Here is a 16,467-nt window from a genome sequence, read left to right on the forward strand (position 1 = left end):
AGCCCTATGATTTGTCTCACGACATTCTGTTCCGCACTTATTGTAGTAGACGGGATTATGTGAAATTACTCCATCCTGCACCACTGGTATTCTCACTGCATGTAATAGCAGACTGGTTTTAATACCAAAGGAGAAGTTCCAAAGTACCTGGATCAGTCATTAAGATATCGCTAACAAAGCGGTCAGTTAGGTGCCTATTGCCAGTCCGTGTTCAGTGGCTATTGTTTGGCAATCGTATTTCAAACAAGGTTGAATGGACAGATTTGTGTAAACTATAGGTAAACATAACTAGCTTATTAACAATCTACTTAAGGCTTGCTCAGTTTTCTCAAAATTGGGGCTTTAGCCAACCCATTCGTGTAAGCACCTATTAAAGGAGCCATTTTCTGGCGGTCTTAATCAGCAGGATCACTGTGTTAGACTGTCTGCATTCAATTATCATGGCTTGGCTGGACTCTGCAATCTACATCAAAGTTATCACGTGCTCATACAATTCATGTTATCAGAACTGGAGTTTGTGACCACTTGGTCGTAATGTGCGCACTCATCAGCTGTTTCCACAGACCTGGCTCACAATCGTGAAATGTGCGCACACCTGTTTCCACAGACCTGGCTCACAATCGTGAAACCAGAGTTGCGAAGTTGAGCCCAGTGGACCTGCCCTACCCTTCGAAGAAACTGCACTGCCGAGTCATGTCATCGATATAGTTGAATGAGCATCGTTGTGGTGTGCGACAGCAACACATGCAAGTTGGGCTTCATATGTTGATACAGGCTCCGGAACTAAGAAGGTGACGGTCTCCTAGTTCAGTGCCTGTCGTACGGACGAAAACCTGATTCTCTTCGGCTTTTTTGTAGCCCGTTAACGGACTGTTCACATCCCGAAAGGTCATTCAGCTATGGACGTGGAGTATACGCAGTATGTTGTTACACATTACCTAACCGATGAATTCTAATGAGCTTCAACGATTACTTTATTCTTGGGATAGTCGACACCCACGATCAACTTCACCGCCCGAGCTCTAAAGCGAGCACGGGCACAGTCTAGTTCTCTCACCGTTGGGGCAGTGCCCACTCATACGTACGCGCGGCGAGAAACCGTGTGGTCATCCTGGTGATCGAAGAAAGAACATGCTCTACCGTGACGTCCCCGGCTAGCCAATTGCGAATTTCACCAGGCCTGGCATCTGCAAATCAGACGGACCACACGGGCGTTTTGTCAAGGCATGAAGTAGTGCCCTGGCTTCTGTCTGGCTAGGTCAAGGTCACCCTGGATTTCAGACCAAATCGCTGATTGGTTGGCAAGAGAGTGAGCGTGAGGCGACAGCCGGTTAGACCAATCACCAAGAAGCAATGACGCTGGACGTAAAATCAACCAATTGTCCCGCCAGACACGTGCACGTGCTCGCCGTGGTCCGTGCGATCGTTTTTGCTGCACTGGCTGGTGCATCGCGCAGGCGGCAGGTTTCTGCAACTGAGCTTCGCAATGGCGATTGTTTGTGCAGGCTGTGGTGACCCTATTGTTGAACGCACTCTCTTGAATGCCTTGGACAGATTCTGGCATACCGGATGTCTAAACTGTTCTTGCTGTGGATTACGTCTAGATGAACTGGGACCGTCAGTATTTGTCCGTTCAGATATGCTTCTTTGCAGACAAGATTATCTCAGGTGAGCAGTGTACAGCTTTTATTTTCCTGTGAATATTTATGGATGTGTTTTACGGCTTTACGGCTTATGACGGTAAACAATGTCTCAAACATCCCTGGATTGACCAAACTCATATTCACCAAGTAGTAAGAGGATTTTTACGCCTTCGATGTAACGAAGTACTCGAAAAGTGGTAACAAGGCACCAACTAACCCACTCTAAAGTCGGCTATCCGTACGAAAGGTTAGAATCGTTCCTGTCTGAATTGAACGTTACGATGCCGCGCTGGAATATTTGCATACTTAATGTGTTTGGTTTTTAATCCCATTAGCTGAGTTTCCATTTCGTTACTGCTACCATTGTCCTGATAACTGCAGGCGAGTTTCAAACTGAGTTCCATCTGTAGGTGCTTTTTCCGAGCGCTACCATCTCACCAAGTTGTCCTGGTACAGCTGAACGTAACCTCCCACTCACCAACCAACTCTTTATCCAAACAATTTCGAGTGAGATCGAGTTATAATCAGTCTTTTATACAAATAATTATAGATTACTGGGTCTCCATCAAGAGTTTCCGATAAGAACGATTTTACGTTCAATTGGGTTCAACGAGGTTACCTTGAACTTCACTGGTTGGTCTTAACTCGCTACCTGTTGCAGCTCTGTATACGCAGTGATACCTAGATTACGTGGACCTACTATAGTAGAAGCAAGTCGAGGGTTGGAGTCGTAACTAGTTCCGGTGTAGCTACGTTATATGGAATGTAGGTGAACTCGATCAATTCAGCTTCACTCTCATCCTATGTTTTGGAGTTCTTCGTGTATTTCATGCTTAGCTGAGCAACTTCACCTCACGAACCGCTTAGCATTGCTAGTTTGTTCGTTTTGTAACACTAGGGGCTTCCTATTTCATTGAGCATACAGGAAATCTGAAATGGGCTTCAGGTAGCCCGTTGGTTTAGTGCGTGAAATTACTGACCGGAAAGTCTATTATTAGAACCCAACCTCAGCATCTTATCTGCTCCTGTCTATGCTCGGACCACCCGGCTGTTATCATAAATCTGAGATAGAATGTCTTGACAGCTTGGTCATGAGGTGCGTTTAGAAAGTTCACAAAGCTGCAAGCTTCTTGAACTGCGTATCCCTCATCCTGAACTGAGTTTTCTGTCACGTGAAATCAGCGATAGAACTACATCAATATGAGTGATCAGACATGAAAGTCCCACATGCATAGCACTTATACAGTCGGGTAGTGTACATTGACAGGCGAACTTTAGCTATAAAGTCCGGCTAGGAAATGACAGGATGCGCGCCACTGGGGATGTTGGTGCACCATAACTTGCAGGGTTTCCAAGCACCAGCAAGCAGGATCATGTGGCCCCTCCCAGGGACGTACACTCACGTCCTGTCCCCGACAGACCTCTCGCCAACAATCGCTCGGAACGGGAAACAAGTCTTCAGTAGACAGCTGGGCGTAGGTAGCACATGCCTCAACCACATCAACCGTGTAGGCATAATCTACCGCCCCTGCGAACCGGATTCGTTACCAAGTGTCCGCTTACGTACCTCTTCACTGCGGACTCGCTGCAACCGGCGTACTCTTGTTTTGAAGGAATGGAGTAATGTCGTAAGACTTCATCCGCACGCAGATTGGGACTGCAGCCCAGTAATTTACGTATGTTTTCAGATCGGAAAATCTCACCCAACACTCCCTGGAGAAGGTGGCACCGTGAAATAGTTTTGCGAATTTGGCGCGTCACTTGTCACTTTTTTCCGCGCCAGTTGACTAAAGCAGTATTCTCGTAAATTTTCGGATTGATCGCTGATGAGAGTTTTGAATTACCAGTGAAAAAATCGTTCAACCCTATCCATTGGGAGTGGAACAACGGAGAAAGATATGAACAGTCTTATAATTTTACCCCGGGGTCTACCACAGCGGAACAGAAGCACTAGTCCTCAGAAAGATGAAGTCTTTCGTTTCAAGTTACCGTAACCACAGCAATTATAGTGTGGTCGTTGTGTGCCGTGCGTTTCAGAGCCTCTAGAACTCGAGATGACGCAGTGCTTATGGGGCGAATTTACTGACCGGAAGGTCCATGGTTGGAAAGCAACCGTAGTATCTTGACTGTTATCGTCTAGGCTTGGGCAACCTGACAGTATCTGTCTTCATTTACCTTTCCAATGTCATGGTAACTAGGCACCAAGCGGTACAGCTGAACGGTTATTATATTCGATTTTATGTGCTTCACATGTTGTCTTGTGATCCTGTGCCACTAGGCGGTGGCCCCTGTGTTTTGATGAAGTGGTGGATATTGCCTTACTCATCGTTTTTACGTGGTACGTTGAATGGGTGAAGATGGGCCCAGTCAGGAAGATCTCGTGATCAGGTTGAAAGGTAGGCTATTTGGTTATCACACGCCTTGGGAGCTAAACAGCAAGGTGCTTCCGATATACTCCGTATTTCCATTTTTTGCATAAATTAAGGTATTCGTGGTTAACCACGAATGTAGTTATTCTCCATTGGCAACCGTCTTGTACACAAACATAAGTTTTTCCTGACTTATATGGTTGCTAGAGATTCCTCGATACCTCACGACTGATTTCGCTTTTCTTGGATGTAATAAAACTTGCTTAGTTTGAGTTTCTTCCCAAAGCCCAATCGAAATCATCCAAGGGCTGTTGAGATTATTTTCATATTAATGTAAGGATTAGAGGAAGTGACTACATTCGTTACCCAAAAATGGACTTGTCATTTTTTCTCAGGTTTCAGTCACCTCATCTCAGCAGCAGGCGGCGCTGAACTCTTGCCAGCGCTACAGTTTTCAAGCTTTTGAGTCAAATGACCTTAAGCTTTCCTCTTAACACGAGACCGTTCTCTGGTAAAATCGAATTATCAATGCTGTTCGGTAGTTTGACCAGAAAGGACTTTGTGTGTGTTCCACTCTACCATGACAGGCTTCACGTATGTATTTGTTCCATTCGTGTCTCTACCTCTCTTTTCTGAATCTCATCCCAGCTCCGGATAGCTCTATGATTTAGGTGCAAAACCTTGTTGCTGGGAGGTTCGTAGTCCAAGCCCAGTTCTATCTTTTCGTCTGCCGGTGTGTACGTTGAGGCAGTACGTTGGGCTAATAGTATCTCAGCCCTCATGCTTTCTTCGGGTGCTAGGCGCCGAAGAGATGTCACGGATGGACCATTAGTATTAATTAACTGTTGGCAAGGTATTTTTCCATCTCTGGTTAGTGTAATTTTCTTGCACAAATGATCTTTTCTTCGGATACAACTTTTCATTCCATCGGGATCTGTGATATCGTCCTGTACAATCTTTCGATTGTTGTTTTTCGCACCGCTCGGAGAAGTGCTCTAATGCTTTTCACGACACTGCAGTCAGTAAAATCATCTATCTCCCGTGGTACAAGTTGACGAAGTCATGTGAGTTGCATCCGTTCAGACTGACGATCGGTTGACATGTTTTGACCTGTTTAGTATAGTGGGACTGAGCCTGTTTCGCCTCAGAGCGGGCCGAATGAGGGTATAGTTGCAGATAAAACTGGCAGTCACGGCGACTGCTCGGTTCCTCCCGTAACTTACCCCATCGAGACAGTACTTGCTAGAGCGGAGGATTCAGCCTGCAAAGGAGAATTTCAGTCACCAGAATAAGTTTTTTAACAGTGCGGGTTAGTACTGCAACTCGTTTTAGTCCATTATCATGGTGAGTATTCCTTTACACTCAGCATCAGCATCCTACCAGCAGAAATCCTTCATCGTGCGCTCAACTTGTTCATCAAAATCTTCGGCATTCAACATTCGATGGGCGAATTATGAGCAGAATGTTTAGACGACCATGTATATCTTTGTAATGTACTACTCATAAGGTTGCTGAAAATCCGTCGACAGCCCACGACCGGTTTCGCCCTTTTTGGGACTCATCAGGTAGGCGCAGTCTCCGGGTTTCCGTCAACCTAATGTTCTACTTGAAACCAAATTGCACGAAATTCGCGAATATACACCCATTAGCAAACTAATTGGTTTTTCGAGACTCACCAGGAACCCAGCTGAATTCCTCGTTTGTGATGTTCTCAGGCAACTGAATGTGCTGCACCAGGCCACCTCATGTTTCAGTCGCTACGATATTCGAGATATCGCGATACGTGTATATCTTTGTAATGTACTACTCATAAGGTTGCTGAAAATCCGTCGACAGCCCACGACCGGTTTCGCCCTTTTTGGGACTCATCAGGTAGGCGCAGTCTCCGGGTTTCCGTCAACCTAATGTTCTACTTGAAACCAAATTGCACGAATCTTTGTTTCTGGGGTATTGTTAAGTACGCCCCGGAATCCATTTGTATGAAAAAAATGAAATAAGGTGAGTGAAAATCAGGGGTGAGATGGCTCAGTGGTTATAGCGCGAATTTACTGACGGGAAGTTCCGTGGTTCGAACCCGACTTCTGCCTCTCGACTTCCCCTGTCTATGCTTGAACAACCCAGCCCTCGTGCTCCCTACTGGTGGTACGGCAGTTGGGCACCGAAAGAGTGCTACAGCTGAGCGAATGAAAATCAGGCAGAGTTCTAGTAGAAAGCGTACTAGGAACATCATGAAGAGTTTCTCAGAGAAAACGACCCGGGTTCACGATACCGTGTCGGTGAAAGACCACATCAGAAGTGGGGAAGAGAAAAAACAAACCAAAATCCTACAATTGCGCGGGGAATAACTGCCATTATTCGATTTTTTGGGCTGATGCCTACACGTGAATAATGGCTGGCTATTCGAGCGACTTTGTGTGCTTATCTTTGAGAAAAGAATCAGTGGTTAAATGGCACTAATATCTTACACCCATTCAGAAGGGCCACCATCTCCGTGGGGCGAATCCGTCACACAAGGGAGCTAATTTGTTCAACTCTGAGTGTTCTGTACGAAAGAGGATCTCCATCTATACCGTCTTGTCTAATTGTGTGCATTCAGAATATGCAACACTGAAGCATTGTACATGATGCCCAATTGATACGTAAATAGTATTTTGGTAATCTGGGGGGGGGGGGAGTCTGCGGAAATCACGCCGGTACTTGCTGCCATTTACTTGTGAGGGAGTGTTCACGGTTGATTAAGATCACCCGTAGGTCTATAAGCCTGGTCACTAAGACTGTAGGATTGAGGGATTGATCCCGTCAGGCCAGAATAAGTCTTGGTAAAGACTTATCAGCCGTACCAATCGCTTCATAGATCCATACCGGGTAAAAAACTATGAAGATTGCTGCGTACACTCTTCACAAGTTTATGCTCTGAAGGCACTTTCTATCGAAACGGATCGGGCCTTGTAAGCCAGATGCCGGGTGAAGAAACGCCGGAACCGAATTGCGAATGCTAATAGTCTTGATATAATTTCATCCACATAATCTGTGGTCTTGTTCACAAATCACTTCAATCCTTCGTATTATCTTCGTTTGTCCTCTTTTGACTATCCGATTTGAACGATTTCAGTTTACCAGGTGTTCAGCTCATATCTCATCAGGAACTTGTATGCTATTTCTGACTGCCCTTACCTCAGCAAGTGTCAGGTGTTCGAAGTGCTCGCCATTCACATCTACCTGTCACCTGATTCCAGCTTCATCTACTAATTCATTTTACGTTAGCCAGGGGGAGAGGTAGATTTGCCGTTAGTTCTCGCATCCAGTTGTCTTCCCGTGGAAAGGACCCCCAAAGGAGCGACCAAAGGTGGTCTCCTAGAGAGAACTTTACTTCTGAAAACGGTTCAATACCGGAAGTGGTGTATCCATTCACTTGTGATAAAACGGTTTCCGGGTGTCCTTTTGAAAAGTACGTAAGGTGTCTTGCTCCATTGGTCATAGCCAACTGATGATTAAATTAAGGATTGAATGGCTGCATGGATTCTAAGAGTTTCAGTGCCATGTCCTGTGAGAGCGTCAAACAAATAAGGCGACTCAGAATATGTGGTAATCACAATCTGGTCAGTAAAGGCTGACCAGATAGTCAACAATAAATGAACTCTCATCGTGGTGAAGGCATAATTTCAGGGGTCACGTATAAGAGAAATATTATTCAGTTAGGAATTTTCGTACTGAGCAAATGTTTTGGTCTACCAAGCCAACCAGGCTGATTTAGAAGGGTTTGGTAAACAATCAGTAGTTTTTAATTGGACAACGTTTCGCTTTTGACACAAAAGCTTCATCAGGCCAAGTGAGCAGGTCATCAAGTTGGTCAGGTTTTAAGGGAGGCAGAACTAATCACTAAGACTTCTTCATCCAGTTGATCGAAAATCAACCAGGCTGTTTTTAGGTGTATAGAGGGAGGCCGAAACGATTTATCGCTGCATAATGTGTAACTTGAGGTTTCATTTTTGAAAAAAAAATTTGAAAAAAGATTTTGAAACATCCTATGGTTTAATAGCGTGGCCATTATCCGGAGAATATGGTATCACGACTGCTTTAGGATGTTTTTTATTCCAGTTCCTATGATCTTGTCCTACAGGTGCAATATAATCGTAGTTTAAATTGAATTTGGCGACTGTAGAGACGAGGCCAAGTGATTAGGTAGGGATGTGCGTAATTTCTTCGGTCAGCAGTTGTCGAGCAGCGTTGCAGGTTTGTTCGACATTTGAACGGCTTCTTACAGGTAATGGTAAATGATACAGCAAGGTATACTGGGCTTTTGTGAAGAAAGACTGTTCATAAGGTTGCTGCAAACTTGTCGAAATTAGTTACCTCATCAGTTACCTCTCTGCGTGATTTGTAAATATATCAACCAAGATCAGTCCGATGGGACTCCCCGTTGCTGCTTTATCAATCCCTCTATAATATATGGTGGAACCCCTAGGTATACATTACTTTGGTAATAAAATCGTGAACAGTGTCAGTAAGTTCATCGGCCGGAAAGTTGGCGAATAATCAGTCAACGTTGAAAGAGGGTTGTCACTTTGTGTCAGTATATTAGCAGTTCATGGGCCTATTCATGGACGCACTGCTAGGTTGCTGTGAACTTGGTTAGTGACGAGGCGTTTTCACGGAGCACGACAAGTATCTTCATAACTTGAACAACCAGCATTGTCCTTGATAGCGCATTTGGTGTATTTGTGCGATTAATGATCTGTGTAGGAAGATCAGCTTGGTCCCTCATGTTAATCACGTATCGAACCAGTGTTGAGGCGCACATTTTTTCAGGTTCTTTCTACATCATCTGTTTGAGAATCTTTCGATTTATTTTATTAGAGTTCTTAGATGAAACGAAAATTACGTGGTCTTGGCGCTAAGAGCACAAGAATGTCTGCGATCCCATTTGCGTCAAAGTAGTGAAAACGAACGTAGATATTTACTTGCCCAGTGTAGGCTGTTACGTGGATATGTGAATGTTTTAAATTATATTAAATGCGAGCGCATCGTATGAGGCTTGGCAGTGTCAAAATGCATGCAGTTTTGAAGAGCCTTTTTCAGGCCCTCATCCTTCACTGCTATTATCCAATTAGGGCAACGTAATGCAGTTATCAAGAGTTATTGTAAACTAACCTCCAAAGCCCCATATTCTGTCGATTTCTTTCCTCTGGAACGACAAATAGGGCACTTGTAGTTCATCACCAGTAGGTTGATGAATATTTCCACGATTTGTCGTTGTTTTCAATGTAGACAGATCATTATTGTCTGTTTTGAGTGGCTTTTTCTCTGGTATCCTCGCTTTTCGGTGCTTGCTGGCTTCTCACTACAGCTCCCATAGGGATATTGAATATATAGAATAACTTTTCGGACTGAAATGCAAGCCACCACAACATAGTTTCGAAATTCGCACAAGTTGCTGTCGAACACAGGCTTTGGTCACGTAGCACCGAATTTCGGTAGTCCCTGTGATCGATAACAAATTGAATCACTTGAGAAGTATCCACTATATACCCGAGGAATCGTGTTCTTTACTTATGATATAAGCAGTTTCGGCCTTCATCAAGGTGAGGAAGACGATCCCACTCAAACGCCGCTGAAACGGTGCCCAGTCTGCAATCTCAACACTAACCAACTTATCCACAACACCGGGCCAACGAGGCTCCCAGTTACTGAAGTCATTATGGACGAAGGCGGCCCGAAAATTCCTTCCAATTTTCGCAGCCTGCTTCAATGGGCTTAGCATTTCGAAGGAGCGTTTGACTGGCCTGAAGTACCCAGCATAACGATTCCTACACTCTCAGTTTCACAGTGGGACGTGAGCTGTGCGGTCCCAACAAACGATGAGGTCAAAAACGAAATCAAAGTTTTGAAGCGTAAAAAAGCTCCCGGTCGCGACTTCTTACATAAGGGTGGAGGAGAAGGGCTCGTTCACATTCTGGCAAAGGTCATGCAGACCATTTGGAAGACGAAGGAAGTGCCAGGGCGATGGCAGATATCTGATGTCCTCAGTGTTTTCAAAATGGGTGTTGGATCTGAATATGAGAACAGTCATCACCCTACGTAGGCTCATTAGCACTAGTAGAAAACCAAGTGATATTCCATTCATTTCGTGGATACATTTATCACACTACTACTTTAAGACAACTTCTTGAACACCGTCGCACACAAAGAAGGCCAGCAGTTGTTGTCTTGTATCTAAAAGTAGTGTTCGGCTCAGTTGGCCGTTCTGCTCTTTGTGTGTTTCACAACCGCAAACTGTGAAATGTTGCTACAAGACAGGGTGGGATTAAACCCTTACATCATGCATGCAAACCAGCCAATCGACATGGCATATAAATTTACTTGGGAAGTTGTATGAGTTCCAGCGGAGTGAGTTGTGATATCAGGGGGGATCAGGGCAGCCTTTGTCAAACTCCGACACCTGTGGTGTCGGTGAAACGTCAGTTTGTCTTTCAAGGACAGATTATACACTGTCTTTGGATTCCACACTGCTTTATCGACTAGAAATGTGGCATCTGCACGCAGATGATGTACGAAAGCAGTCTGTTTTCGAAGCATTGCCTGGGAGTGGTGGAATGTACGAAAGAGTCTGTTTTCGAAGCATTGCCTGGGAGTGGTGGAAACATCGCGTTAGCAGTGCTGAGATAGGCCAGATGGCTTTAAGAAAACTGAACTCAACAGGATGGATGAGCTGCTCACGCTTCATGGGTCACTGTGGTTAAAACATGTGTTTCGCATGCCAGAGGATTGTCTACCTCAGCGCTATTTCTGCCCAAATTTGTGCTGAGTGGGACCGGTGGAGAGGTAGAAATTCACTGACATGGTCACGAAGTATGGAAACACTAATGATAGACTCAGTAGCGTTTACAACTGCTGACTCGCCCCAACACTCAATTCATCAATGGTGAGTGAGGCTGGCGGACACGGCTCAATCAGGCAGTCAGTTGGGCTCGTGCATCAAAGCTATCACCTTAAATGTACAGCTATCTAGTTACCTGTTCCTTCAAATGCAAACTCACTCATTATGCCTTGGCCTCCAATGCCTTGTAATATCTTTCTTGCTCTCCCATTTTCCTTTGCCTGCAACCATAGCAGTTGGTCCCAACGTACCCTTGATACATGATTTATAGCTGATAAACTGAACCGAATTGTTCAACCCAGTCGATCACACTGCTTTGTTTCTCTTTCATAGGTGTGTCGAACGTCTTCGTCACACTTTCGATCCTCGTACGTTGTTACTCGTAGGCGCGTGAAAGTCTATTGAGAGTAATATTAGCTTCTTAAAGTGGTTTTCCTCAGGACTACCCTTCGTCACGTATGATAGTCGAGTTAACCACCGAAGAAACGTGCGCCGGGTGAAAGACTTCCTCCTCAGGAAAACTTTAAAACTTTTAGTGTCTGCGATATTTCGGTATTTGGTTCATATTTCATCCAGATGCAAAGCTCGAGGTAGCTTGGTGGTTGAGGAGCAAATTTGTCGACTGGAGGATCCGTGGTTCGAACCCGACCTCGGGATTTTGACCGCTCTTGTCTTGTGCAACGTGGCATACCTCAGTCCTTGTGTTTCTTGAGGTTGACAGCGAAACTAGGCATCGAAGGGTTATTTTTATTATATGCACCAAATAATCTTGATATTATTGCCTTACGTCTTGTATCTTCACAGTTCACATCTCTTACTAGACTGGATGATTGCAGCACCAAGATTAGTCATGATATTAGATCCACTAAAGTTGATGGGTGGATTTACCTGTCAGGGTAGTTGTATCATGTCGGATGGTAGCACTGCTGATGGCGCGAATTTTAGAGTCACTAAAGCCCGCCCTGACTTCCTTAAACTTAGGCACTTCTAGCGTTGAAGATTAGTCCGTCGGTGAAGGACAATCTGCAACACGACAGTGCGTCCACTGTTGTTTTGTGATACCAGACCATTAAGCCTTGAATACAAGAGGATATTCCTAGTGTCTTTCCGCCGATATCCCCGGAGCATTGCACGTCTGATGACAATGATGGTGTGATTTTTGGTAATAACCAGATGACTGTTCAATTGATGGAGCGATTGGGTGAGCCAACTTCCCTGGTTTGGCCGTGCGCTCCGCGTGTCGTGTGCGTTAGCAACCAGTCAGTAGGGTATTCATTGATCGAATGGACAAAAATTGACACTTTTAGCTACTTTACCTGACTGTACAACCTGATGTGCCTGTCTGGACAAAATCTTTGCGTTAAGATTATATTATATCATTTTCACCACCCCCTTATATCACACTGCATTATCAGTGTTACTCTGCGTCGACGAGTGTGGAGCGGTTGTCAGTCGAATTCGAAGTGTTACGGGTGCTTGGAATTCAAAGTCCAAGGAACAGGTGGCTACGACGTCTGAGTATTGTGAAGTTTAGATCTTTAATGCCAGGGTACGCTACACTCTCGTTCTCGAAGGGACATTGGGGACCAAAACTGATGTTCAATTGAGCGGTAGAAACATTGCAGATAGACTATGTTGCGCTAATTCATCTGAATATAAGCAGTAGTAGACGTCTAACACGTTCTTGAATCTTGTTGGTACCTCTGTTTCTGTTGTTTCCACTTCTTCATGCCTTAACTTTCGTACAACAGACAGAATGAAACCGACTGAGACAGAAGAAACCGACTGACCTATTTTCGTGCACGATGTAGCAAGCCCAACATCCGCACTGGATTAATTAACTGTTACCCCGATTAGGATACATCGTAATGGATTCTTTGTACTGTGTTGTGGCGCTTGGCTTCAACGGTAGTTTTCTCTAGACGTGTATTCAAAAACAGATCAGGTTAATTTGTTGTGGAACTTCTTCGGCGTCAGTGCGTCCCATGGTCGGCTGCGTCATTTATGTTAACTGTGGTCACATGAATATTGCTTGAGTGTTCGTTCGTTGTGTGCGACCGAATTGCAAGTGATTAAATTTGACCTGGGTGGTAATGAATACATCCCTCCTCCCGATTTCCTTCGCATTTTACTGTCCATCGATCGCGTCAGAGTTGTTTGGAGAGAGGGACTACTATACTGAAAACACAACTTGCGCTCTCAACCAATAGCCTACCAAATTAGCTCACCATTTTCTTACTTTTTAATTTCTCTCGACTTCCAAGATTTCCCGTAAGCAGTTTCGGTTTCGTTTCGTCTTGTGGGAGTTTACATCACTGACCTAGTCTTTCCCCTTCCATTCCGAGATAGAATCGCCTTCTCATCCACATCGAGGAGGTCATAGCAAGTTATCGAAGGAATATTCATCCTTTTGAAGCATGCGACTGAACAACCGTGACCGTTATCGTTTCGAAACAACCCGTTTACACTGCGCATAACTCCATTGTTTTTCTCTAACCTTGACTTTACGTCCATTTTCTTTCCGCTTTAATCTATTCTACTTATGTATTACTTCGCTCCCATCAACAAACCCAATGAATTCAACTTGGTGCAATCTAAACCTGCCTTCTGTCTGCACCTCTTGCTTATGTGAACCACATACAACACCCACTCCTTCGTCATATTGAAAATTGCATGATAGGGTTTTTCTGTTGAGAGCAAAACACTCCTTTCTGTATGTCTCCCGGTTACTTGTAAAAGGCGGATCCTTTCAGTTCATTGTCAACTACCAGAGCTAGCTTAGCCCTAGTTTCATCGTGGATTTTCCCGCATCATGTCAGCACACCATCACCTATCATCTCCTGAAGGCATTTATGACTGATTTTTCCTCTTGAGGATTCCTGAAAACCCCCAATCGTAGGGATATGTGCGTGTGAAGTCGGGCCCAAACAGTTTACGAATTACCTGTGGTTTTGCATTCTTGTTCCTGTTATCTGCGAACCTCCAGCGCTTTTTGACATTTGTTCCCTTGAATCACCAAGTACATTCAAATATTACCTTTCTATCGTAATTCACGGAAGAACGCTGTGATCAGGATGAATTATTCAAAAACTTGATAACCTTTTCAGATAAGCTGTTCCACGACCATTAATCTATCGGTCCCGTTCTCTCTGGTTCGGTTGCATGCTCACACCATTGCAGAGCAGTAACAATCGGGCCTGGTGATTCGATGACTGAGTGGTGTATTCGGTTCCCGTTATAAAAGGGTTTGGTTGCGCTTGCATTCATCATGCGATTGCTATCATGACGGCAGGAACAAGTGACGACTGTACACTGTCATGGTGGCCAGTCAATTGTTCCTTATCTTCCAGGGAGATCACGCATGTTCCCTACCCACCAGCTTCGGGATAAAGTCATTCGGTTATTTGTGTTTGCGCATTCTGGAGACGGAATGAAGGGAGGTATATTCAAACGCTGTTGTTTTCGTTACCCCTGACACTCCAGCAACGGACAAGTTGGTAACTTTTATTTAAGCTGTTCTTGACTATCCTTGAACGACAGTATTCCGTCTGTCACTGTTCTATTGTTAGTTCGTTCTGTGTTATTGCGTGTGGTACACTAACAGGAGCAACATTCACCTCATATGGTCATCACAGTTCATTTAGGGGACGTGACGTTATCGCAATCTTCGTTCTTCCCATGGATTGCATCTGAATTCAGCATTCGATCCTTCCTTTTGTGTGTCTGTCGCATCACACTAAGCTGGTAACCATTTTAAAGCAGATAACTGAATTATTTGGCTAAGTTGGTTCGGTTTTCTGTAAAGTTGGAGACATCGTCAAGGATCTCTTCACCTCATTTTGTGTCAACTACGTAATATCCGATTGCACCAAATGTATTGCCTTGTTCACATGCATTGAGCATGTGGTAGGAGGACTTGTTGCCATTATCTGTCGTGCCACACTTGTTCTGGCCGAATTCATTTGGATTACAGTATGCTTGGGTGCGAGGTGGCTCCCTGGTTAGAGGTTGAATTTACTGACTGGAAGTCCTTAATTCGAACCTCAACTCTGCATCTCTACTTTTCCTGTCTAGGCTTTGGCAACCTGGCAGTATTCCAGTCCTCGTGTTCCCCGCGGATGGCATGGAAGCTAGGCACCAAAAGGGCCATGGCAGTATTCTTCTAGCTCTGTTCACTGACGGTGGCCAATCTCTGCCCAGCACCTTTCCAATTTATTTCTATCTAACTAGAAGAAAGGTGTCGTCCCGAACCAGTTGGTAATAGTACCTATTTTCAAAAAGGGTACCTGAAGTAACTAAGGTAGCTGTAGAGTTGTCAGTCCGGCTTATGCTGTAACAGGGCTTCTGACTGGTAGTCATCTTGCAGTGGCACCCAAAACTTTGATCCGTAAGCAACAAGAGAAGTTTCAACCGGATACCGGCTGCATCAACCCTATCACACGCCTTCAGTTGCTAGAGTAGCGTCATGTATACAGACGACCCACAACCGTGATGTTCCTTTATTTCAAGGGTGCTTTCGGTCGGTCTTTCTAACCATCCTAGTTCAGCAGAGAAAGCCTCAGAAACTCGAGCACATGATCCCGTTCATATATTAATGTCCTTTCGTTTTATGAAGAGCTCTGTGAAGGCGTCCCCACAAGGAATGGTGTCCGGAACGGATGTTTACTCGACTTCCGTTCAAACTCGCTGTCAATAAACTAATGAGGTGGACACTGCGAGATCTTGAAAACCCTGGCTTTCAAATCGTTGCTCATGAGGACCTTGTTTTGGCGAATGCAGATGACGTCATAGTAAACTCGAAAGATACTCAGAAGGCACAGTCGCTACTGATGAAGTCAGTGCAAGAATCTCAAAGGCTCGAATCACGGAAAAACCACCACTGGCATACCATCCTTTGACAAACTCCTTGCACCTAAAAAGTACAAATGGACGTGCACTCGCCTGTTGCTATTCAAAGAGAAGCACTGGAAATTGCAGAGCGAATTCTGTACCTCGGAGGTTGTGTTAGCTGGGACAAGTGCGTATGGTAAAGTCATTGCACTAATCTCAAAGGCCAGAACCACGTTTGTGACTTCTGTCGTCTTTGGCGCCAAAGTCATATAATTGAGTTTCAGCGGTTTCATGTGTTGTGTATAGGCCGCAGTACCGGCTGCTTTGTGTGATAGGAAAACTTGATCCCTGCGGGCGCAAAATCTGGACTCTATCAGGACTTGAAATACGTCAGATACTTTAGTTCACCTAATGACTGGTTTCGGGATGCGCACTGTAGAATCAAAGTGAAAAGTTCTACTCCGGTGTATGACCCACTCTAGTTCTTGTAACCAATATTTGGAATTAATTAGTAATTGTACCTATCAAATTAGTCTTGTCACTTTCGCTGACAGTATTCGACGAATTGAATGGTAATGTGAAAAACCTGTTCGGTGTTCCTCCAACTTAATCGGTTATAGCGCTGGTGTGTAATAGCCTGTCAATGAAAGGAAAAGTGCACAGTGCGACCGGTCGTGTTGTATGTTGCTTTCGATCATCGATTTCTACGCAACATTTCGCACGCGAGTGGGGAGCACTGTATTTCCAA

At 44.7% G+C, this 16,467-nt stretch overlaps 1 protein-coding gene across 1 annotated transcript in view; it reads left to right on the plus strand.

Moving 5' to 3' along the window:
• Window positions 1-1,439: 1,439 nt before the first annotated feature.
• Window positions 1,440-16,467, plus strand: part of T265_00701 (hypothetical protein) — a gene marked incomplete at both ends in the record, with an annotated part of 32,864 nt that continues 17,836 nt past the window's right edge. The window contains one exon of the mRNA XM_009164550.1: window positions 1,440-1,668. Within this exon, the coding sequence (XP_009162814.1) occupies window positions 1,487-1,668 (182 nt within the window). The remainder of the gene's footprint in view (window positions 1,669-16,467) is intronic.

This window comes from Opisthorchis viverrini (genome assembly GCF_000715545.1).
Source record: "Opisthorchis viverrini unplaced genomic scaffold opera_v5_7, whole genome shotgun sequence".
Classification (NCBI taxonomy): Eukaryota; Metazoa; Platyhelminthes; class Trematoda; order Opisthorchiida; family Opisthorchiidae; genus Opisthorchis; species Opisthorchis viverrini.